This window comes from Lissotriton vulgaris, chromosome 6 (genome assembly GCF_964263255.1).
Source record: "Lissotriton vulgaris chromosome 6, aLisVul1.2, whole genome shotgun sequence".
Classification (NCBI taxonomy): Eukaryota; Metazoa; Chordata; class Amphibia; order Caudata; family Salamandridae; genus Lissotriton; species Lissotriton vulgaris.
Genome location: NC_141694.1, coordinates 728,840,498 through 728,866,526, shown reverse-complemented (window position 1 = coordinate 728,866,526; position 26,029 = coordinate 728,840,498). Strand labels below are relative to the sequence as shown.

At 46.5% G+C, this 26,029-nt stretch overlaps 1 protein-coding gene across 2 annotated transcripts in view; it reads left to right on the top strand.

The window, feature by feature from the left end:
• The window catches only part of HSF2 (heat shock transcription factor 2), a 313,721-nt gene that overhangs the window by 189,513 nt on the left and 98,179 nt on the right, over positions 1–26,029 (top strand). For both annotated transcript variants that reach the window (XR_015296626.1, XM_086926719.1), the window contains exons 6-7: positions 3,664–3,725; positions 3,868–3,952. Coding sequence is in view for 1 of the 2 variants with exons in the window: in XM_086926719.1 (XP_086782845.1) it covers positions 3,664–3,725; positions 3,868–3,952 (147 nt within the window). In the remaining variant the exon portion in view is untranslated. The remainder of the gene's footprint in view (positions 1–3,663; positions 3,726–3,867; positions 3,953–26,029) is intronic.

Sequence of the window (26,029 nt, the reverse complement as noted above, 5' to 3'; positions counted from 1 at the left end):
AGTGATCCAGAGATTTGAATTGCCTGCACTAGAAGCACCAATGTCTGTAGCAAATGCTTAACCTAGTGAGCAATCTTTTCGATTTATTTTCATTTATTGATTATTCCCGGTCTACCGCAGCTTACATGACCCAGCATATAACTGTGCAGTCCACAGTCTGCCCCATCTTGAACAAATTGCTGCAGCGGCACTCCAAATCTTAGTGTGTTTCGGATGTAAAGGAAGCAGCTAATACATATCGATAACATGTTTTCAATCAAGATTTATTAACAGGATAACTAGGATGACAAAAGGTGTATTATGTATGTGCATTTCTAAATGGTAAGGACTTAAATAATTTCAGTGTGATTGTCGTGTGAAATAGGATGGAAACCTTTCAGTAGCTTAATAGAGCAAGTATTTGCAATGCAATAGGTCTCGCATTTGCGAGAGTTTAAGCTATTAGCATTGTAAATGACAATGCCTTTCAATGATCTGTTTTGATAATTAACACATAAGTAAAAGGCATTGTCATTTACAATGCCAATAGCTCAAACTCTTGTAAATTTCATTTCAAAGAAGCAGCCGCCATTGTCCGGGGCTGGTTGGAAAGTGAAAGCTCGCATGACGCGCTGAATGTTGCAGGAAAGCATGTCGTGCGTGCAGTAGGAAAAACTCATTAAAGAAAATAGTGCTTGTAGACTAAATAAAACATACTGTGTAACAACAGAAGTAAAAGGGCCTGTCCTCATGGGAGGTTACAAATAAAGACAAGGGGGTAATAAGGAGGGACTAGCAAGCCTAATAACGAATCAGAAGCCAGCATTTACCAAGGACAGTGACACAAGCCAATGAAAAATATGGGTGGAGCTATAAGTCCATACTTTAATACAGCCTACCTTGCAGAGCAGCACATACGCAGCCCAGGCTCGACCTAGAAAAAAGTTTATAGATGTAGTTTGGGGAGCCTGATTTTACATTCCATGATGCACTATTTCTTTACTGGCATAAACAGAACCGCTAGGAGGCCTATACCCACTTGACTTCAGTATATGGAGACATTTTACAAGACCATTCATAGATGAATAGGAGGGAACATGAGTGGTGAGGTTTTCATCCTCACATATACACTTAAAAACAGTGTGTTACACTGACTCTTGGATAGAGGTATACATATCTAATGTAGTTGAGTTCAGGTATTTCATGACAGTGGCACACCTGGACCAATACCATGGTCTGACACTTTTATGATGAGATATATGCAATGTATGATTCTTCTGGGAAATCCTATACAGATTTCACAGAGAAATCTACATGTTATTGAACACTAACTTCATCATTGCAAGTATCATGAACTTAAGTTGGAACATGCTGGATGTAAGGATGCCTGATAGAACCAGGTTGCAGTGGAACACAAACATGCTAATGCCACAACTATTCTAAAATAAATGAAAATACCTTCTTGTAATTTTACGTATCTGCAGTTATATTTAAGGAATTCAAAGGTCGGTACATTAGGCATCACTTATTCAAAATGTTCACCCATGTTGAAATGATCTGGGTTATGTACAAAACAGTCATTGTTCTGTAAATAGAGTTAAAAACTGGGCCCGGTCTTCTATAGGTAACAGGTGAGCATGCAGGTGAGCATGCGTGAAATTCCACTCACCTGGCCTTCTTTCTATTGAAAAGAACACTGTGCATTGGAAGTATAAGAAGTGGAACAATGAACTTAGAATTTACTTGAGCCTGCAAAAATTAAATTGTATTAATATAGAAACGAATTGGCAAACAATGATGAGTCTTGGTCTGGCAATGGACTCTTAACATCACATGAAAAAAAGACTACAATCGTGACTGTTATTGAATGTACTAAACATTGTTGAGTTTGTGACATAAGTAGGTGGAAGTATTCTAGCAGTTTGTTTAGCCATCTGTTGCTTAAAGAAACGTAAGAATTAGAATTATTAGTTGGAAATATTTTCCGTATCCACGGCTTGTCTCAGAATATCAGCGTCATTTTCAATAAATATTTTTAGCCACCACAATCCAACTTTTCATTATTAGTAAATACTGATATTTTTTTTCTCCAAATAAAAGTAAATTCTCGTTTGTCTACAAGTATCCGGTTTAGAGTTCTTTAACTTACTCTTTTCTTTTATAAGTTCTTCCATCTCGCCCAACTTTCATGGATAGATACTATAGCACATTTCACTGTTCAGCTTCTTATATAACAGTACCATCAGGTGGCTACCTGTCCTTATTGCCGTAGTGATGGAGCGCTAACAGAAAATTCAGCCATCACTCATGAATGTAGAGATGTGAATCACTGCTGTCCTGGTGGCAGTTTCATACCATTCTGTTATCACAAAGTTATTTTCAGTCTGCGCGTCTGTGATAGGGTTTATGGGGCAGGAGCACTACAGCTTCCTGTGTGGTCATTGATGGGCCTCACACTTTCAATAACAGTGTGTCAGAGTACTCCTTCTTCTGTTCTTGCTCAAGGTAAGCAACAAAACAAGACTATTACTATAAGAATGGAAGTACCAAATATGACATTATCTTTGCTATACAGTGGCCACAATGGCGGTGTTTATTCCCTGACATGCGTTTGCATACTTTAGAGAGGTTGCAAATTGAACCCTGTTCACTGGCAGTATCAGTAGCAAACAGTCCTATTCAACTAGTATTGGGCATATTGTCCCCTCACTGACTTTTTGAGGTCTGGCGGCTGCAGAGATTGAAGGCCTAAGGCCGTCCCAAGTAGAGGTCAGTATTGCAGTGCTGAAGGCCTGATTTGATCATAGACCTTGCTGCTAAGCACAGGATGGATTCAGTAATTAAATGTAAGGTCTGCTGGGATTTTGTTTTTATTTTAAAGTTGCATTACTTCACTATTGCCCAAATTTGGTCAGTAAAGGATAAACCCATCAATAAAGATTCCAGAATTCTGCACGACCAACATTGCACTGGACAGTTCTCAAGTTTGGTCTGTGATCATGATGGAACTTTTTAGTTCAGTATACCAAGAAGTAATGCCATATATTATCTTGGTTAGTTGGAAATGAAGCCATGTACCTTATCACTTATTTATCCATTTATTGTATGTATTTATTGTTTGTAAATCCGTTATCTTGACACCAGGACAACACCTAAAACTAGTAAAGCCAATAGTCTACTTTGGCATTGCATTTTTATTTCCATTCTTTATCCTTTCATAGTTTGTTTTACGCAGCCTTGTGAATTTAAAGTAAACTGTGTGTTCTGGTTGCTGTAATTTAAAACAATAAGAACGTTTTCTCAGAATCAGTGTCTTGTCGTGAGCATTAAAACTTAGGATTTTATACCTTTTATATTCTCGAAATCACCCATACTGTTCTGTTGAAATTATAAGTTATTTAAAAAAATTATTTAAAATTGTTATTGCAGCATATGGTCACAGCGTTTTCTTTTTGTGGAATATCCTTACACAAACAGATTTAAAGTACCCCCTTGCCAAAGCTAGATCTGTTGGGTTTGTCAATGCTTGCTGAAGAGGTTTGAAAGACCTTCAAATTACTTTGCCTGAAAGAGATTTTCTACATTGTTATTGTGCATCTTTAATTTGGATTTCAGTGGTAAAATGGAATGTTTTTCGACTCAAAAATACAGCTCCTATTTTCAAACGCATGTTTTGCCTTATAGATTGTGCAGTTCATTGTCACCTTGGTGCAGAATAACCGGCTTATGAATCTGAAACGGAAACGGTAGGCCATGTTGAACAATATGTTTTTTAATTTACCATTAAAGTCATCTCATGAAGACAGTGTTCGTATGTTGGTATTGTATGCAATACTGTTTGTTTGCGCCACCCATTTCCTCATGTGTCTTCTTACCTGTGTTTTCTAGAACGTTACTACTAAATACAAATGGAACACCACAGCCGAATGTATTGCCTCAGATTGTCAAAGAACCAGACGATGACAAAAATCGTGTAAGTAAATTTTTTGCCAGTCATTTAGCACTCTTAACATTCAGTGACCATAATGTGGTTTTTTTCAGAGTGCAGCTACTAAACAACAGCTTACATAGCATGTAAAGTTTGAGGCTTTGCCGTCACTACACCGTGTTGGATGAAAATGTACTAAGCACGCCTGCTAGTACTAGAGAGATTATTCTTTCACACTTAGGGAAGACCCAGGGCTAATATTAACACTTGGCCATTGCCTTTTGTTATTTTTTTATTTATTATGTGCTGTTCGGTTATTGCCTTTCGAATAGCTTGCAGTCTGCCATTATAATGGTCTGGTAGCACAGTTTGTGTTGGTTGTCTAGGTGACATCCAGACCAGTCCAAACTTATCATCACATACTGGACTCCGTTTTTACTGTGGTGACGTTTAGGGTGTTATTGTGATTGCAGAGGCGTTTATGATGAAATGAGATAGACCGCTGAATTCGTATGTGAAAGGAATATTGTTTGTCCTGTTAATATTTTTGTGGTGATTTACGAAAAATGTGGGTGAGTGTGTTTATAGTTAAGAGAAGTGAGGGGGGAGGACTTGATAGGTCTTGGGTCAGCACTATGCCAGTCCACCATTTAGACATATCCTTCACTTGGTATTGATTTTGCATTTGATAATTTAATTTTTATTCGTGATAGCCTACAAGCTAAGCTATGCTGAATGTCTTCTGGCCGAATTGCATAATGTGTTATGCATTTTATTCCTTGATTCATGTATGCAACACAGGCCTAACAAACTGGAGACATTCAGCGCTGGTTAGGGCAATATAGGTCTTATTTCCCCTATGGCGCAACACATTTTATGTCTATTATAATTGCTGAAGGCAGGAAGTTCCAGATTTTCGTTGTCGAGAGGTTTAATACATTCACTGCCAATTTGGCATTTCTAAACTAATCTGCAATAAAAATTTGCCTTGAACATCTGGAAGATTGTGAGGAAATGTCAAATTGGAATTTAACCATTAAAAAAAATACTTGTAAGAGGCAATCAGTGAAGGTTGTTTCATAATGGCGAAATATATTGTTGTCTACGAAGAAATGTCCCACATTAATTACCTTAGAATACATCTTGACTGCCAAGCTGGACTTCGGAAACCAAAAATGAATTAATTTTTATTTAAGTTAACCCATGTTTTTTCTACCTTCCTCTTATCAAAATAAAGATGTGACACAATGATACATTTTAAATGCCGAATCTGACAAAAGGCTATAGAAGTCCTTTTTCCTATAACTTTTGTTAGTAGAGACGTTCCCATTGCCAAATGTGAACTCAGTTAAGTACTGCAGCTGGTGTGATTACATGATATTAGGTGTGGATAGAATTGTAGATCCTGCACTGCCTGCTTCCTTTTCATAACATATCGATTTGCACACTTGGCTTAACAAGCATTGGCAAAGCCAACACGTCTCAGCAATGCCCGAGCTATCGGGATCGTCAATGTGAATGTCTCTTAGATTGTTTCTTGTAAGCCTTTAGGGTTTGCGAGGCAGGCCTTGATGTGGTAGGCAGCTGACAAAAGTGCGCACAGCTGTTACTGAACGTAGCCACCATCTTGACTGGAAGGATTTCTTTTTCATGTGAAAGTATGTGATTAACAAAGAAAAATACTAATCAGCACAAATTACTGAGGGAAAAAAGAAGTTGGGTAATGATCATATATCATAGCGTAGAGATATAACATACCAGTGAAAAGCGTCTAGCAGTGGGGGACGAGTGGGAGGAGGAAAGAAGTACTTGTCCATACAGCATCAACTGCAGGGGTAGCAAATGTTAAGCCTATGGGCGGGCTGATGCCTACAAACTACATACAGTAGGTCTCTTTTCGATACAGGGCATGTGCACCGTACGGAGCCAAGACCTATTCATGGAACCCATTGATATTAGTTGAGTACTAAGCTTTTCTCTAGACCGATTTCTAAGCCCTTGAAGCTTTCTGCCCAACCTAGACATTCAAGAGGTGTTACCAACCCTCTGTGGGAGACTCCTCCAAAATCACATCCCAAGGAAACAGCCTGCTCAATCATCTTTGATGTGGCCTCCACACTTTTGGCCAATGTATGTGTGCCTTTAACCACTGCAGCAGTCATTTACAGTATCAAAGCTCATGCTTGTGCTATTATTTGCCGTGGGACACCTCTGAATGTGTCAGATTGTTCACACCCGAGGATTTAGCACAAGGATGCCTATTCTATCAAAGTCTGATGTGCAGTTTGTCACACCTGAACAAGATATTTATTTTGAGGATCCTCAAGTGTATTACGCTGGCCACCACAGTGATGATCCAGTTGAACAAAAGGATGTACTAGCTACCAGGGTTCCATTGGGTGATGGGGAAAATATCCAGGATATTTTAAGTTTGCCCACAGGAGATACCTTCCCAAATAAGGACCAGTCTTCAAATGACCATCTCATCTGCTGACGTAAGGAACACGGGTAAGAGAAATGGACATACCCTCGATGAAGTCTGAGTCACAGGATAGTGTATACATTTGAAACATTGCAGTTCCCATCTGCTTCAAAATACTGTGTCCAAGGTCTCATAATCTACATCAGTGTATTATTTCTGACAAGGCACTCTACTAAGGCAGTGCCTACATGTGAAGAGTATAAGCACAAAACACCAGATACCAACCCACTTGGGAAGGCCTCCAGCTGATTACTTGGTAGTGTTAGCCATGACCAGGAGCTTTTGAGTATACCAGGGTCCTGCCACACTGCCAGATTAAGGGCTTGACTGCATCTTCAGGGTGGCTGGAAGGCTTAGTTGCCTGCTGCCAGTGTCACCTTCATTAGTACATTAGACAATAGCAAGTCAAATAAAAAGGACATATGCAGTACCCATCAGATGACAAACCCCATTATTGATGGGGAAGCTGTATCATATAACCTAAACTTCTGGAGTAGCACATCTGTGGACCTCTAAGCGACTTGTGGGAAGGTTGTCTGAAGACATTCTTGTTCAAGGTTACCAGGAGTAGGAAGCTGGGTTTCTGTTGCAGTAAACCCCCCACTTTTTGCCAGACTACTGGTGCACTTTAACTTGATGTAGCCTGGATCCCTGCCAATCAGGTTCCCAGGGCCTGTGTTCTTTCCCAAAACTTTACCTTGTATCCCCCAATTCGCACCTCTCTGGCCACATGTCAGTCCCCTATAAAGGGTACCATGGGTTCCAAGAGCACTGTTGCCAGGGAAGGCTTCTAAGGGCTGCAGCGCTTATTGTGCCACCCTTAGAAGCCATGTACCTTTACACACGTACACGGCCATTGCAGGCTGCGTGTTTTGGTGCAGAACAAAGTAAAGAGTCGACATGACACACATCCCTGTGTGCCCAGCCTACAACCCACTGCCCTGGCATAAGTCAGCCACCCCTCTAGCTGGGTGCACCATACCAGTGGTGAGGGTAGAGGTGAATGAGGCGTGTACCCCTACAGTGTCTAGACCAATTCTTAGACAATGTAAGTGCAGTAATGCCATTAAGAGTATATGGTGCTGGGAGTTTGTCATTACGAACTCCACAGCACAATAACGGCTTTACTGAAAACCGAGAAGTTTGATATTATACTTCTCAGCACATTAAACCCACACTGATGCTTGCAATACTGAACAACATGCAGTGCTACTACTTGTTCTGTTAGCTCTCAAATCACATGCAACTTTTGAAAAACAGGGCCAAGATTATTTAACGACTACAAACTCAACATTCAACTTTTATGTCTATTTCTAACCCAAGCCTGAGTGCATAAACTTTGCACTGGTTCAAATCCATGTTCACCACTTTCGCTTCTTGCATAGTAGGAAATAGAGCAAGCAGATTTTGCTTAGTTTATTGGATAAAAAGATTCTTGCACCACAGACAAAATAAGAAAATACTGTGTAAAACCATTGGAAAAAAATAATAAGCTTGTATTAAGGCTGATTTGCATATAGCCATTGTCTGACCTAGGGTGGTGTGGAGTGCAAAAAAACGATGGATTTAGGCCCAGATCTTTGTACTGGGGTGAATGTAAGACGCTGTTCTGCATTCTGTCCATCAACTGTGTTTTTTGCAATTTTCACCCGAGTGGGCTGGGTATGCTCAGACGTGAGTCCCAGGCTCTGCACATCACTGGAGTCAAGCTATCTGGGCTGAAGAAGGCTGATAGCCAGAATCCGGTCCTTGGATGCTTGATTCCAGTCTAGGAAAGACATGGTTTGGTAGTTCGGGCTGGACTGTTCCCATGAGGCACAGGGTCAAGGCTGATTTGCATATAGCCATTGTCTGACCTAGGGTGGTGTGGAGTGCAAAAAAACGATGGATTTAGGCCCAGATCTTTGTACTGGGGTGAATGTAAGACATTGTTCTGCATTCTGTCCATCAACTGTGTTTTTTGCAATTTCCAGGTAGTCTAATGACACACAGATGTCCAACAGTATCAGCATAGCATAGCAACAGTATCCTAATCTACTTTTCTAGCAGTGAGTTCTGCGCAGTTAACAGATTAATCTCTGTATCTCTTCTAGGGTAAAAGCTAGACCTAAAATACTTATGTAGAAGCGATATTTCAAAGTGAGCCTTAAATGGTACAGTTGCTGCTTTCATAAGTTGTTTAAGTGAGAAAAGAGCATTTGAATTAAGCCAGTATTCTCGAAAGTTGCCCGGATGTAGGTATGCATTTTGTAAGTGCAGGATAACTTAAAAGTGGTGTACACAAAGGCTGTTTGAAAGGTTGGTATACAAATCAAATCAAATCAAAATTCCTTTTGTTCGGTTTTCATAATATAAAAAAACCATAAAAGTACAATGTTAAAAAGCAAAATACACTTAAAAATGGTTAAAATGTCATCATCGTTAAATAAATAATTATAAAAGGGAATCTACAAGTACAATCAATTACAGTATGTACCAGCGAAATAAAGTGCTAAATTCAGAGCTCCGTATGAAAGGGACTCATTCATCATTCGGCTACAGAGAGTAGAAAATCAACTGAATGTTTAAACGGTGTATACAACACTATTCATATTCTAGGTTTGACCTATGTCTAATACTGAGCTTCAAAAATGTAGCTATATTTTTTGCAAAGCATTCTACGTCCAAAAATTGCATTTCAAGATAAGCTGGGCGGCATTGTCGCAGACCGATAATTTTAAGTATGGGTTTAATCCATTGCTTCCTTAACCCCTTTGAAGCGTCGAACGATCAGCGCCCAGTGCTGAACGTTCGAATAACGGGTGCGGTCCCGTCGGCCAACGGTCGTGCGCAGCACTGGCACGGTAGTGCTCGCGACGGCCGTTGGCCGACGGCAGCGCTTAAGGGGTTAATTCCTTACAAAATTTGCAAAACAAAACCACATGCATTGATGATTGTGTAGATTCTTCATCGCAGGGGCAGACTGATAACGTTTTTGACCAATCATTTGTTTTCGGAAAAGCAACCAAACAATGGAATATATTCAGCCTAAATCACGTCAAAACGAATCTGTCAAAGCCACTCAAATTAAAGGTCAAGTAAGGCTGTATGGACATGGTCGTTTGAGCTAAAAGGATATGTTGGACAGAAGTTTTATTTGCCTCTGAGGCAGTCGTAATTCTTCCAGATGTGTCAAGTATAAGGTTTTGAGGCATTTTCTAGAAATCTGATATTCGTGAGGGGTTATAGTAATACCTTGCCAGACCCAAATCAACCAGAAAGTTTTTAACATATGTCAACCAACCAATCTTATGCATGTTTTCGAGGGAAAGACAATCTTTCAAAATCTCCTGATTAAAAACTAATTTGGTGGAAGACCATATGCGATGCCATAGAAGAATCGGTTGTAATTTCACTATATCAGTGACATATGGCAAACCCAATTCCAGGTGGCAGTTAAAAATCGAGGTGCCTTGTGGTACCGCCAAAAGAAACCTCAGGAAGCTATTCTCGACTTTTTGAAGGGCATCTATTTTTCCATAACCCCACAGCCTGGCTCCATAAATCACCGTGCTGATGCATTTAGCCTGATAAATTTGGAGCATCTCCACCGATGGCCTTTTACCTAGCCTCTGCACAAAGTTAACTAGAGCAGTGGTAGCCCTCATGAACAATAGTTTTCTGGCCTCTATTGCCTATCTCCATGAGCACCTATCATCAATTAAAATTCCTAAATAAGGATACGTAGGTGTGCCCTCCAACCTAGTGTTTTCAATGAAAATGTCCCTCATTTTCTTATGCCTAGGTCCACAGGACATTACAAAAGTTATTTCAATAATAATTCTTAGATCTAAGTTAACCATAAAGCTATGGTACCTATTGAGGGCACGCTGTAATTCTAAGGGGGTTCGTGCTATGATTACGGCGGCGTCCGCATAGGTTAGGGCGGGTATTGGGCGTTTTTGCAAGTGTGGCAGGTCCTGGCACCCTTCTAACATGGCCTGTTCAAGGCCATTTGTATAAAGTGTAAAAAGGAAGGGCGCCAGGACACAGCCCTGCCTTACCCCCTCCCCACTCTAAACCATGCCTTGAGTTCCCCCTCCTAGGCCGAACCTCACTTTAGCCGTGGCATTTGTATACAATTCTCGCAAAAAATTTACCAAGGAGGACACCACACCCATATCAGTTAGGACTGTCCATAATTTAGAGTGGCTTACGCAGTCAAAAGCTGCAGTTAAATCTACGTAAGCCATATACAGCCCCCCCCCCCTTGCATTCACGTATTTACCCACTAGGAGGGTCAAATGAAGGGCTTTTTCCGTAGTGCCCAGACCCTCCCTAAACCCAAATTGGAGATCTGACAGTATCTTATTGTCAGCTGCCCACTGCTGTAAACGATCGAGGATAATGCGTCCCGCTACTTTACCCAAAGAATCGAACAGGGAAATGGGACGATAGCACGATGGGCTCTGGCGATCTCCTTTCTTGAATATTGGGACCAGGATTGACTCTGACCATGATTCAATGAGCCCCACTGCACATGAGGCTTCTAAGACCCTGGTCAATAATGGAGTCCACAGATCCATGTTGTATTTAAAAAGATCTACTGGGGACTCATCAGGGCCTGGCGCCTTTCCCCCTTTACTAGCCATTAAGGCGTGTTCCACTTCCAACTGGGTAATATCAAGAGCAATAGGGAAAACTGTGGCGTTAAGGTTAGGACTTAGCCTCTCTTTTTCTTTTACCCTGCTAACTTCCTTAGTTCAAAATCCAAATATCTGCGAGAAGTGTTCGACCCATGATGTTTCATATATCGCTATTTCGATTTTGGATTAACCCTAGATTCCACGAGAAATGGGGATTTGATAATTTTCCAGAATCCATAGTTCTTTCTTTATTTCAAGTCAAGTCAAATAGTGCTTTATTCGAGTAATTACTCATAAAAGCAAAATACACACAGAATATTAAAATTGATTTAAATTTACAGTCAATCACAATGACACAGCACTATTGAATCAATAAAGTACACTCAATTAAAAAATTACATTACAGTACTTGTTAAATGATTAAAAAGAGATTAATACATTTGTTAAAATTTTGCAAAGATAAAGACGTTGGTGATCTAAAAAACAGTAGTAAAAAATTCGGGGAATCAGATATTACAGACAGAGAATAGTTATCTAACTAGCAGTCTCTGCCTGAATACAAAAACATTCGTTGGTTAAAAAAGCAGTAATAACAAATTCATGGGAACAGATTTTTCAGACAGAGAATAGTTAATTAACTAGCAGTCTTTGTCTGATCGCCCACGCCCAACCAATATATTTTGCTGTGGCTATCAAAATCCAAGTAAGGGAGCTCGAACATATAATGCGCAGGGCTACAGAACTACAAGTGGTCCCAAGTTCCTGCACATAGGTGCTAACCAGACATGCCTTGGTGCACAATAGGCTTTACAGGAAAACAAAAAGTGACCCACTGTTTCCTTTCCCGTTCCACAGGCTGGGCAGATGTCACTCCCCCCTGCACCCCATTTAACAGTCAAAGCTCTTATAGGGAGTGCTCCAGCTGTTAGTTGAAATAGGAGCTTCTTGTCACCCGGCTTTGAAATAATATCCCAATATGACTCCAAAGCAGGATACAGTTTGGCCTCGAGGAAACACATAGACATAGACCCAATGCTAGATCTGCTCAAACTCTTGTTAGCAACATTTTCCCAGAATATATTTTTTAGGGAAGACTTTGTGGGGAATAATGCACCAGCAGGATCTAGCCATAAAGAACTCAACCCAAGCTCAAACAGAATTGCTTTCAGTGAATTAAGCCAGCTAATTTTATGGAAGCCATCAGCCTTGATGACATCCATAAAACCTTCGGCATAATGTGAAAGCTCTGGAGTAGTCCAGAGTCTTCGCCAGTACAGAATGGGGCGTAAGCTGGCCAGATCCTTAATTTGTTTCCTGCCGAGGTCATATCGTAGAGGCAACAACGGAGTGCTTTTATGTGTACCGGTGAGTACCCGTAAAAATGTGTTTTCTGAGGCTTGCAGGGAATTCAAATTTTCAAAGCCCCACATCTCTGCACCGTAAAGTGCAGACCCAATTGCCTTAGCTTCGTAAACCAGCAAAGCTGGCTTAACGGGTTTAGTCAGGGACTTCCTATGTTCAGAGTTGATGGCGCCCGCTAGTTGCTTGTATCGCAGTGTAGCAATGTTTAGGTGTTGACTCCACCTGTTGTTGTCAGCAATTTGGATACCCAAATATGTAAATGAGTTAACTAACTCTAGTGGCCGACCACTCATAACAATTTTGGACTTAAAGCTGCGATGCGGCTTAAAGATCATGAGTTTAGTTTTAGTAGCATTCACCTCTAGTCCATGTTCCCCGCAAAAGTTCTCAAAGATCGACAGAGCCCGCTGCAAACCACTGGGGGATTAAGATAGTATGAGCGTGTCATCCGCAAACATTAATATGGGGATTTTTAGACCTGAAAGAGAGGGAGCATCAACTGGCGCAGGTACCATACGGGGGACAACACCGTTTATGAACAAAGTGAACAAGGTTGGAGCCATTGAACACCCTTGTCTAACTCCTCGCTCAACGGGAAAGTCAGCTGTGACCATCCCATGGCCGCCCCACTGAATTTTAGCAAAATTGAGCTCGTGGAGGCGTATTATCAGGGATAGTAATTCCTCCGGGACCCCCAAACTCTGTAAAACTTGCCACAATTTGGCCCGCGGCACCAGGTCGAAGGCAGCCCGCAGATCGACGAAAGCCGCATACAGGCTGCCTCCTCCCAGCACCACGGTCTTCCACTGTAGCAATTGGAAGCGAAACACTTGGTCCACCGTACTTGTTGCCCTTCGAAATCCCGCTTGGAAGGGTGATAAGATGTTATTATCCTCTGCCCATTCAAGGAACCTATTTACAACCACACGATCGACTATTTTTTGCACAGTATCAATGAGGCTGATAAGCCTGTAATTACATGGCTGTGCTCGGTCACCCTTTTTGAACACAGGGATGATCACTGCTCCTCTCCATGAAGCAGGGACCTCAGCTCCCTTAGCAATGAAGTTAATAAGCAGATGGATATATTTGCACCAACGATCTTTTTCATTTAAGAAAATATCAGCGGGGACACCGTCTAAACCGGGAGCACGCCCTCTATTTACTGCGGTAATAGCAGACATAATCTCTTTGTAGGTAAAGAGGTTACCTTGGGAAAAGGTCATAATAAAACTATCCTCACCTGTAGCCTGAGTATTAAGAGCATATTGTGAGCTAAAAAATTCTACCCAGGCCTCTTGTGGTACATTGTTATTTGGGGATTCTTCGGCTCTCTCACTGCCCCATTTGACAATATTCCAGAACACTCTGGAGTCCTTCCTATCGCTAGCCTTTTTCAATTTGCACCAATGTTGCTCGTCCCAATCTCTCTTGGCTTTTGCTATGCATGCTTTGTAAGCCTTTCTGGCAAGGCAGATGGACACGGGCTCTCTCCTCTTAATGGCATGACCAAGGGCAAATCGTGCCGCCATGCATTCGGCGTTATACCATCTTGCACCTTTACGGACCATTGCCCCATTTCGCTTGACCGGTTTTACAAAGTGCTCCTTGATCTTGGCGAAGAGGGTGTCATGAATATTGACCACATCCCCCAAGCCAGAAGAAGAGTCACTAATCAATTCCATAGCTCAAATACCTTGGTCAGTTTCATAGTTAATAGTATCAATGGCCTGTTGGTTGTTGACTACAGTAGCCCATCTGAGCCTGCGCATATTGTTCTCTGGGATAATCAGAGGTGGAACAAGAGTATTCGTACAGGTAGAGTTTGTCCCAGCAGGCCACCATTTGTGTGTCACGCATAGGGGGTTGTGGTCGCTTTCGGGTCTCACGACAACCTCCATATCACAGAGAGTTGGCCACAGAGTCAAGCTACAGATTACATAGTCAATTCTACTTTTATGTCTCCCGTTATCAAAAGTCATAGAACCGTTTTGTCCCGCAATGTTCTTCCGTTCAAAGCTCTCAGACCTTTTTCGAGACACATTGCATTGAGAGCTATTATGTCCTCAGTCCAGCGAGTAACTGGCTTCAGTTGTAACTCAGGAATACCCCAGTGAGAGTCCTCTTCAGCTCCGGTGGAGGCCTCTCCCGTAACCAAAGGCTCAAACATCCGATTAAGGTCACCTGCTATAACAATGATGTTCTCGTGGGAATGTACATCAAGAAAGTTATCCAAGGCTGTTAATACTTCGGATCGACCACCCTTAGCACTCCTAGCATATATGTTATAGATCCCCTAAACATCCTCTCAGTTGTGGGGTACCCCAGGGCTCCTCCCTGAGCCCCACTCTTTTTAACGCCTATATGGAGCCCCTAGAGAGGATAGTCCATCCCTTCGGTGTGCGTATTGTTACCTACGCAGATGACACCCAACTGGTGGTCTCCCTTGACCACTCAGCGGGATCATCTTCCACCTTAGGTCCCTGTCTAGAGGCTGTTGCCAGATGGATGCAATCCTCATACCTCAAACTTAATGGGGAGAAAACAGACATTATGCTGTTGAGCTACCCCTCTCCATCTGCCCTAGCATCCATCTGGCCTCCATCTTTTTGGCCCGCCTCCTCCTCCCAAACCCCAGATTAAGAGCCTGGGAATCTGGCTGGACAAAGCGCTTGATTTTTCAGCCCAAGCCACTAAAACCGCCTCCACTTGCATCGGGATGATGAAACTGCTCCGTAAGGTGCTTCCCCTGCTCCCATTCCAGGCCAGGAGGATCATGGTCCAGGCCCTGATCCTCTCTCGCCTGGATTATGGGAATGCCCTCTATATGGGAGCCCCAGCTGCAGTGACCCATAGGCTTCAGGTCACACAAAACTGTGCTGCCCGTTTATTGTACAACATCCCCCGCTGGCAGTCAGCTAAGAAAGCTCTGAAAGAGCTTCATTGGCTCCCAGTAGTGGCCAGAGTGCAGTTCAAGGCCATGTGCATTGTGCACAAATCTTTTCACCGTATTGGCCCGGCAATTCTGCACCCTATAGCTACACCCTATGCTCCGTCCAGAGCCTTACGCTCTAGTTCTCTGCAACTTGTAACCGCCACCAAAATTAACAAAGCCCGTTGGGGCGGTCGTTCCTTTTCCCATACCGCGGCCAGGCTTTGGAACGCCCTTCCCCTCTCCCTTCGAGAAATCAATAATCTCTTGTCCTTCAGAAAGGCTTTAAAAACGCACTTGTTTTCAACGACGTGCTGATCTACCCTGAGCCCGCCACCAGTATTCAGTCTAAAGCGCTGCGAGGCCTCCGGGTAGTTACGCGCTATATAAGTGCAATTTTCATTTCATTTCATTTCAAGTGACCCTAGAGAGTCAGTAGTTATCCTGATCAACTGAATGTCATTATGGCTAGTCACTATACTTTTAATTGTAAATTTTAGGGACTGTCGGATCCAAATGGTGAGCCCCCCATTGGTCTTCCCTTTGGGCCCTTTACAGCTGGCACAGAGAAGTTCAGGTATCCTAACACAAAGACAGGTTCACATGCCCAAGTCTCCTGAAATATGCATACATCGAATAGGGTAACAAAGCCAAGCCAGTCCCCACAATCTAGTTTAGAGGACAGCCCAGCCAAATTCCAGGAGATTAGGTTAGCTACCCCAGTCGCACAACCAACTAGCGCTTCAGATGTAAGGTTCTGGATACTAGGCTCGCCTGCTACTATCGCTACTGGGTTAATCATCATCCCATTACTGTGGCCTTTGACATTCTGGGCAGGCAAGCTACATAAGCTCTGATCAATAATAGTTGATGGTGCTACACTTTTGCACTCGAAGTCAGTCACAATCGTTTAGGTTAGAAAGAGCTGAAAACCTATTTTCCAGATTTAGTCCCCACTCTGTGGGTTGCGCTACCCTCCTCCCTTTCGTTGAAACAACATTCCACTTTGTCCTTAACATACACCGATTAGAAACCCTCCCACTCCGATGGTAAAAGAAATCTAAGGTGAGTGGGATGATCTCGGTGGATCTAAGCTGTGGGGGTAGGAGATTGGGCAGTATGTTGGATAATACCTCTGGATCTGAGAAATGCAAAACAACACAGTCGCCCTGGAATCTTTTTGCACTGTTTCCTATCCACTCCACCCTCCTGGCCTTGACTAGTTCTTCTGCCAACTGTTGCTTACCCCAGGGAGTTATCACCATATTATTTGTCAGCCAATGTAGGGCTTTAGACAACAAGGATGAAGTAGTTTCATCCTGCCCGGGAGCCAATTTGGGGACGTTAGCTAGGACCAAGACCAGAGGAGAAGCCTCAACTATCCGCTCGACCGAGCCATTCACAGGTTCCGGAGCAGAAGATACAACTGGAGGGACAGCTTTCTCTTGCACACCATCCAATGAGGATACCAGGGGAGCCACCGGTTGATCAAATAAAGGGAAGACCCCACCACCACCCACCGGTATAGAGGTGCCCTTCTTTAACTCAACCCTGTTAGCAACTTCATCAGGCAGTTTTCCTACTTCAGCTAAAGTGTTATTCAATAGATCCCCTAATCGATTGACCTCTTTAGTGAGCTTCTCTATTCTGCCTACCAACGGCTTTACAATTCCCTGTATCTTGGTGTCTATCATGACCAACAGATTCTTAAATTGCTCATTAGTTAGAGACATACAAACATCATCAATTGATCCATCATCCTCCGCCACGGTCTTACTGGGAGGGGAAACAGGCTTTTTCCGGCTTGATCTTAACCCTCCACGCTTGGGCTGGCCCTTTCTGACACCTCTAGGGTGTGTGGCGCAGGCACTGGAGTGGGGGCTTTTTCCTCAGATAAATGTAGTTCAGCCTCCTCCTCGCTATCACTGTCTAACGCTACACAGTCTAACTGAGCCGATGTGACATTATCAGCATGGTCAGATATAACAGCTGCACTGCTACTGTTGTTGTCTAACTCAGGGAATTGGGCCAGGTCTGGTACCGGCAAAGCCGGTGTAGATGATTTAGGTGATACACCCAGCCCAAGTGAGGATCTCCTTTCGCTGTTGATTTTGGCAACTACCTGGACTAGATAGTTGTCCATAGTGTTTTTAACAGGGGATATTTTTTTGGAAGACATAGCACACCATAGAACAGTGAACAATACTCTCCCAAAAGCCTTTTATGGGTACGTCGGCAAAAAATGTCACAAGCCCTCAGTACAACTCATCCACAGTTGAACAGAAACAGTAATGATAATGTCCTGGTTGACCCCCGGCAATGTCAAAGCCTCACCTCAAAAGTTCGGGCAGAGTAACTGGCCCGCCCAGTCTCTGCCTGTCTCGGACTGTCTTAGACTGTCCGCCCTTAGTCCAGGCTTCGTCCGGCGCGTCCCGCGCGCGTCCTCGCGGGACGAGGGACCTGCCGGTGCTTTATGCGCCTCCTGGCGCGCTAGTTACAAGCGTCGTCGCTGGCCCCTAAGGATGCTGAGGGATGTGGTCCGGCCGGCGGAGCCAAGCCCGGCCGGTCGGTTGCTGCTGTGGAATGGCGGAGCCAAGCCCGGCTGCTCTGCAGGAAGGACAGGAACCTTTTTTTTTTTTTTAAGACCTTTATTGAAGTTACGTAATCAGTACACAGCTTCGACGCCTACAACCTGAGGAAGCAGGCCGGCAGCTGTAGTATGTAGTTTCATCATACCTCATAACCATATGATAGAATTAATAAGTTAACACAGCATGCTGCCTACAACCCATCTGGGCCGGCCGCGATATAAAGCGTATAAAGCTGTAAAAGGAGGTGTAATTCCACAGGCAACTAACCAGGTAATGTCAATTCTTAAACACTTGAGGTCTCATTTTCTCTTTTTTGTTGAACTCCAAACTTTACTATAACGAACTACGAGAACCAAGGCTGTCAGTCCCCTTTCCCTGTATGGTCTCCAGTTGAGGGATGTGGTGAATAGGATCTCTTAGCGCAGAGTAAGGTGCGATGCTTCCTCCAGCACGGGTCTAGGTGTGCTAGAGGTGTGCGTACTCTGTGTCTTAAGGGACCGACGTGAATGTCCCGTGGGGGGGGGGAAGGTGGGAGGGGGGGTGTGTGTGTGTAACCTGTGCCCGTTTCTGTGTACTTGTGAGACAGTCCATTGTGAAATGCCATGTTGTGCGCCTAAGCTCCGGGGGGGGGGGAGGAGAGAGGGCCATAGAGCGCTGATGCAGAGAGGGTCAGATGCCCGTCTTACTGTCAGTCAGGGAGAAGGTGGAATGCGCTATTATAAATTTGCATGAAGGCGCCTGGGACCGCAGGTGGAGTTGTATTGATATCAATATCTCCTACTCCGTAGTGCACCTAGAGGGTGGGGGGGGGGGTACAGCAGCATCAGTCGGCAGTGTAGAGGACGCACCTAAAAGTTCGGAGGGTTGCACAGCTTGTCCTGCATCTTCCTGATCATCAAGTCCAGCTTCAGCATTAGTTTGGGCCCGAAGCAGATAGGCGGAGAGTGGGCCCCATAGGTCTTTGGGGCGCAATTTATGGGGCAGTAAGTCGGCGTAATTATGGAGTTGATCCTGCCAAGTTGACATAGTAGTCAGCCACAATTTGAATTTGGGGGCGCGACCACGGCCCCATCTACATGCCACATGGCGTTTCGCAAGCAGGAAACCCAGTGCGAAGAATTTCCGGTGGTGTTTATTCGCCGGGATGGAGTGGCCTAGTAGGGCAATTTTGGGACACATTTCGACCTCCATCCCTATCATTGCAGACATGGCCTCGAACACCCGCGCCCAGTATAGGGCAACAGCTGGGCACGACCATGCCAAGTGAATAAAGTCTCCCCCTGTCCGTTTGCATCTGAGGCATCGATCATTGTCACTCAGTCCGAAACGGCACAGCTTGGCGGGGGTGTAATAGAGGCGGTGCAAAAACTTATAGTGGACCAGTCGGAGGCGGGCATTTCCTGTCACTGAAGTCGTGTGTGAGCAGCTGTCTTCCCATTGTTCGTCTGAGAGAGGGGAATCTAGGTCTGCATCCCAATCACGTCTCGCTCGTAGATCTGGGGGTGTGGAGGTCGCATACGCGTGCTTGTAGAGGAAGGAGACTACGTGTTTCGGGGTGTCATTTTGAAGCAGTGCATGCAAGGGCGCTAAGACTTCCGGCTCGTCCGGAAATCCGGGTGTAACAGTTTTGATATTCTGTCGTAATCGCGTGTAAAGAAACGTGTCCATAACAGAGGGTGCGTGCTCCCCAAAAAATTGGTCCGCTGTACGAAACTGTCCCTGCACGTACAAATCTCCCCATGTATGAAGGGCTAGTTTGGAGAGCAGTTTGCATCCTATTTCTTCGCGTGTGATACTTAATCTAGGGTCATACGCTTGGGTCATGAATGGGGAATACAAAAGGGCCACACCCATACGCTCCGCAATCCTACGCCAGGCACGTACTGTGCAATCCACCGTGGAGGGGTCTCGGTCAGTCATACTGGCTTCCGTGTAAAGATAGCCCGACGGTATTTCAGGTCTCATGTACCCGTCTTCCACGGCCAAGTGCGCCATAAAGGGTGGTGGATGAAGCCAGTAGGCAGCAAAGTGGCCTTGTGCACAGTCGTAATACAGCCGAAAGTTTGGTACATCAAATCCGCCCTGGTGGTAGGGCAACATGAGCGTCCCAAGTTTTAGCCTAGCTTGTTTCCCCCCCCCACACAAGTCTTGACAACTGGGAATCCAGGGCGCGGAAGAAGTGCGAACCTGGGCTATAGGGAATGTTAGTGAAGAGGTACAGCATCTTAGGAAGGATAACCATCTTGATCATGGATATGCGTCCAGCCATGGACAGTGGAAGGTGAATCCACCTAGTAACGCTGTCCGTCAACTTGTCAAGGACAGTACCGTAGTTTGCCCTGATCACGTTGATTCCTAAGTACTTTATCTCGTCATTTTCCCATAACAGTGGGTAGTCGAGAGGAAACTGGGGAGTGTTGTCTGTTAGGGGGAACAGGGCTGATTTAGACCAGTTGATCTGCACCCCAGCGATGGCTCCAAATTTGGTAATTTCGCGCAGTAGGGGGTTCAGATTATCTTGCGGTTTATGGACATATAAAGTCATGTCGTCGGCATATAATGAAATGAGCAACTGTCGCTCCGGATAGATCAGTGACCTGTGATTATGATGTTGGCGAAGCTTGGCTGCGAGGGGTTCAATAGCTATGGCAAATAATACTGGGGATAGCGGGCATCCCTGCCGGGTTCCTCTATATATCTCAAAGGGGGCCGAACGGGACCCGTTCAGTAGGACCGAAGCGTGTGGTTTAGTGTACAATAGCTTGATCCAATCTAGAAAGCTAAATGGAGTTCCCATCCGTTCCAGCAACGACAGTAGGTAGTCCCATTCCAGGGAGTCGAACGCCTTGGTGGCATCGAGGAAAACTGCAGCTGCCTCACACTTAGGGTCAATATCCTGCATTACAGCCTGTAGGGTGCGGAGGTTGTGTGAAGTCGCACGATTTGGGACAAAGCCTGCCTGGTCCGGGAGGACCAGCCTTTCCATCAGAAGATTCAGGCGTGTCGCCAGTACTTTTGCCAGTATTTTAACGTCAGTGTTTAATAATGACAGGGGTCGGTAGGAGTCACAAAGCTCAGACGGCTTACCTGGCTTAAGCAGTGATGCTATCAATGCCTCCCGCATACTAGTTGGCAAAATGCCTTCCTCAAGAGCTGAGTAGTACACCTGTTTCAGTATGGGGGCAAGCAGATGAATGTAGGTTTTATAGAAATTTATCGGCAGACCGTCTGACCCAGGAGACTTGCCAGATTTCATGGACATAATGGCGTCTTTTATTTCATCCAGTTCGAGCTCGAGGTGTAAGAACTTCTGTTGTGTCGGGCCCAACCATGCAATCGCAGTGTCGTCAAGGTATGCACACAGGTCCAGTGGCATCTGCCTCTGGGAGGTGTACATTGTCTTGTAATGGTCAGTGAGTACGCGAAGCTGTCCAGGGAGATCTCTCTGTGGCACCTGCTGGTCATCGAGCAGAGAGGTGACATAATTGCGGTGCCTAGGGGGCCTAACAGCCGAGGCCAGTGCCCTGCCCGGTCTGTCTCCCTCACCATATACGCGTGCCATGTAGGGTTTCCCCAGGAATTTACCCTCCATATCCGCAGCTTCGGTATATTCATTAATTTTGTCTCTGAGCTGAGCTCGCACATCATGTCCCTTTGTCTCGCGAGAAATATCTCTCTCAAGCGTGTGAATTTCAGATTCTAACCTACGTAGCTCTCCACGAAGGGATTTGAGGACTCCCCCTCCTTTGGAGATACACCATCCTCTCACAGTGACCTTGAAGGCCTCCCATACGGTAGTAAGGCTATCGACTGAGTTAATGTTACGGTCAAAGAATTCTTGTATGTCCTGCTCTAGCTCCGTCTGAAAGGCAGAGTCTGTGAGGTGCGCAGGGTTGAGGCGCCAGTTCAAATACGGGGAGACATCGTGGGGGACGCGCAGGGAGAGGAGGACTGGTGAGTGATCCGAAAATGTACGAGCTAGGTGTAGAGTTTTAACCGCCCAGGGTGTGAGGCCTGCGGTCAGGAATATGTAATCAATGCGAGCCCAGGTGGAGTGGACTGCCGAGTAGTGAGTGCCTTGACGCAAGGAGGGGTGCGAATGCCTCCAGGCATCTGTCAAATGGTGTTCCTCCATGATGCCTAATAAGGAGCGTTGGGAGTGTGTGTAATGTATCGATTGTGGGTGTGACCTGTCAAGAACAGGCTTTACAGCAGTATTGAAGTCTCCCCCAAGTATTACATGAGCTATGCCCAACGTCTGAATTTTGCCCCACATGGTAAGAAGTGTAGACGGATCATCTGTGTTGGGGCCGTAGTAGCATGCAAAGAGTACTGTATGAGAGTGTAGCTTCCCCCAGACCATGCAGTATCTCCCCCCAGAGTCAGTGTCCGTGCCTGCTGGGGTGAATCCCACCCCCCTCCGTATCAGGATTGTGACGCCTCTAGCGTAGTTTGAGTAGGATGAAAAGACCCTGCACGAAGCCCATCTAGATGCGAACAGAGGGGACCCAGTCGGCACCAAGTGAGTCTCCTGTAGCAGAGCTATAGACACTCCATGTCGGTCCAGGTACCCCAGTATTTGTCGCTTTTTTCTAGGGTTATTTAGTCCTCGCACATTCCATGACATCACCCGGAGTGCTGGCAGCGTATCTGTTACGTCACCCATCCCCACAGTGGAAAATAAGTGTGGCATGCATATGTAGCATGTATCATCAGACAGGCATCGGTGAATTTACTAAGTTGGACATTTCCCAGCCCTGTTCCATAGTTCCCTCCCGCCCCAGGAAGTGCCGCAACAGTGCAGTCAACAGAGTAAAACCAGGCTAAACACCCCCCCATTCCGGCATCCCCAACTGGCCGGAGCATCGCTTGTCCCGCAACCCAGAAGCGCCCAGACATTCCCATTATATCAGGCATATTAAGGATCGCAGAGTCAAAGCTTAGAATCCACCCACCCACACCGGCAACCCCAACTTGCCGGGTAATCAGCACCCACCCACCCTCCCTAAACCCAAATAGAATCAAAAACAAGATAGTCACTACATTCGCTCTTGCCCCTGAAGGGGAAGAGGTGTTGTGGGGATCGCCCATTGGAGACGGAACCCAGGGGGCGCCAGACCTGCCTTCCACCTCCTTACTTGCACCCACAGGCAACCGGGACAGGGCCCAGTCTGCGTATGTGGGACGGAGGTGGGTGATCCGGCACTCGTTTATGTCTTAGATCGGTGAGAAAGTAAATCTGGAGTGGTACCTCACCGAGATGTGCTGCGTCCAGCCCAGGTGGGGTCCGTGTCCAGTACCTTTGCGACGGGGAATACAGCTCCAGTAGTTAGTCTTGCTGGGATAACGGAGAGTGTGATCTGGACCGACGTCCCTCCCTTTCATCTCGGAGTCGCTCCTTCCTGTGCTGCTTAAGAAAGTCCTCCACCTGCTGCGGGTTATGGAAAAAGTGTTGTGTGCCACGGTGAGTGATTTTTAACTTCGCAGGATAGAGCATGGCATAGGGGATTTCTTGGGCTTGGAGTTTCTTTTTCACACCTGCAAATTTGCGCCTGGCATCTTGAACTGAGGGGGTAAAATCAGGAAAGAAGGATAGCGTCGTGTTGCCATATGCTACAGTTCCGAGTTCTCTTGCACGACGCAACACCGCATCCCTGTCCCTGTAGTTTAGGAAGCGGGCGATGATGGGACGCGGGGGGGCCCCAGGAGAAGGTTGTGCAGCCAGAGATCTATGGGCCCTCTCCACAATAAGGTGGGAGGAGAAGGACTCTATCCCAAACAATTCCACCACAAGTTTTTCCATGAAAACCTCCATTTTCCCTGTGTTGGTGGACTCCGCAAGGCCCAGGACGCGGATGTTGTTGCGACGGGACCTCGCTTCCAAATCCTCGTTTTTATCTGCAATTATTTTGAGCAGTTTGTCTATGTGTGTGACTTGCTTGGTGGTCGAGGAGGCCCCGTCTTCCAGTACAGAGATCCTATCCTCGGTCTCTTTGATGCGAGTGTCATGACTTTCCAGTTTTGCCACGACACTATCCATGCGTGTGTTAATGGTGTCGATTTTGGAATCAATTGTTAATAGGCTTTGCCTCATGCCAAGCAGGAGGGCTTTCCAATCCTCCTCTTGTGGGGTTGGGGCGGTGGGGGACCCCTCTGTCTCCGGTGTCGCCTTGGAAGGTTTTTTGGACTCAAATGGTATTTTGGACTGTCTAGCATCACTGCGCCCCATGTCGCGCCGAGGAGTCCGAGCCGTCGCAAGTGAAGAGGACGCCAGAACGTCTACCACCGGTGACCCGGCAGTAATGAACGTGAGTAGATACACTGGTTAGGAGCTTCAAGTGTCAGGTGTTGTCTTCTGGTTTACAGCATCCGCCGGGAAGGATTCCGAGGTGCTGGCCGAGTTGTGGGGATGCGTCCTCAGTTAGTTCAGGCCCTCGGAGGCAGGAGCAAAAGTCAGGGGCAGTTGGCCCAGTGGGGGCCGCCACCAGGCGAGGGGAGGGACAGCCAGGGCCACAGTCCAGTCGGTATGAGCGAGGTCCGCAGGTTCTTTCAAGGCAAAGAGGTCGCCGCCACCAAGACGTGAAAATTAGGCGGCAGAGATCGTGGCAGCTGGCAGGCACCTTCAAAGCAGTTCTCCTGTGTGGCCTCTACTGCGTCTCCCGATGAGGTGTCCCTCCACTGCTGCGCATCAGCGCCCACCTGGCCAGAGAGTCAAGCGCCCCAGCGGCTCAGCACCAGGCCCGAATCCCACAGGCCACAGCTTCAGGTTCGCGCGTGGCCACTGGGTCAGGGGGGCCGCGCCCTTGCAGGAGTCTGCGTATGGTGAGGTCCGCGGCAGAAGCAGGTCAGTGCGAAAGCGTAGAGTGGCCCCCAGACGCTGAGTGGTGAGATCAAGCAGTCACAGGGGCGGTTCGTGTCTCCCCAGCGCAGCAGCGCTCAGTGGGCAGGGCGGCTGTTGAGTCTCCGTGCAGGCTCCAGCTGGTGTGTCCGACCAGGCTTGTGCAGGCCGCACAGCCCCGTGGTCGTGTAATGCGCCGCTCCGACGAGCGAGGAATGCCAGGCGGGCAGGGGGCGTCGCCGAATACCTCCGCTAAGGGCCAGACCGAGGGAGGTGGTGCAGCGCGAAGCGCGGCTGTGCTTAGTGTCTCGCCCTCCGTGTGAGCAGCCGGGCTGTCAGTGCCCCCCGGAGTGCGCGCGATGCCCAGCGCACCCCCGGTGGAGAAAGTCGCAGGATTTAGGCGGCGCTCACCGTTTCTGTGTTGTGCTGGGGGTCTCGCGGCAGTGTCTTCCCGGGCTGGGCATGGGGGCAGTTTGTTCTTCGGGTCGATGTCTGTCGGCAGCGTCGCTCAGGCCACAGGTCTCCGGTCTTTCCTGGTGGGCGAGCCCGGCTCTCAGCAGTCCTCGCTCCGTCCCGTCTGCCCGCCCCAGAAGCGCCGACAATCTACAAGGCAGCCGGAGGGGCAAACTTGACAAAATTTACACCGTTGCGTGCAGTTCACCGCAATGTAGCCAGTGGTGTGGGTTTTGGACCGATATCACCGATCAGGATAGTACAGGATAGAAAAGAGTGCCCGGTCTGGCGGGAGCCTCACTCCAGTGTGGCCATCTTGGTTTGGCGCCACCTAGCGCCTCCTCGGAAGGACAGGAACCTTGAGTGAAGCAGCGAGCGTAGGGAAAAGAAAGACAGGGGACACGGCCCCTGCCGGTGCTTTATGCGCCTCCTGGCGTGCTGGTTACAAGCGTCGTCGCTGGCCCCTAAGGATGCTGGGGGATGTGGTCCGGCCGGCGGAGCCAAGCCCGGCCGGTCGGTTGCTGCTGTGGAATGGCGGAGCCAAGCCCGGCCGCTGTGCAGGAAGGACAGGAACCTTGAGTGAAGCAGCGAGCGTAGGGTAAAGAAAGACAGGGGACTCTGCCCCTGCCGGTGCTTTATGCGCCTCCTGGCGCGCTGGTTACAAGCGTCGTCGCTGGCCCCTAAGGATGCTGGGGGATGTGGTCCGGCCGGCAGAGCCAAGCCCGGCCGGTCGGTTGCTGCTGTGGAACGGCGGAGCCAAGCCCGGCCGCTGTGCAGGAAGGACAGGAACCTTGAGTGAAGCAGCGAGCGTAGGGAAAAGAAAGACAGGGGACTCTGGC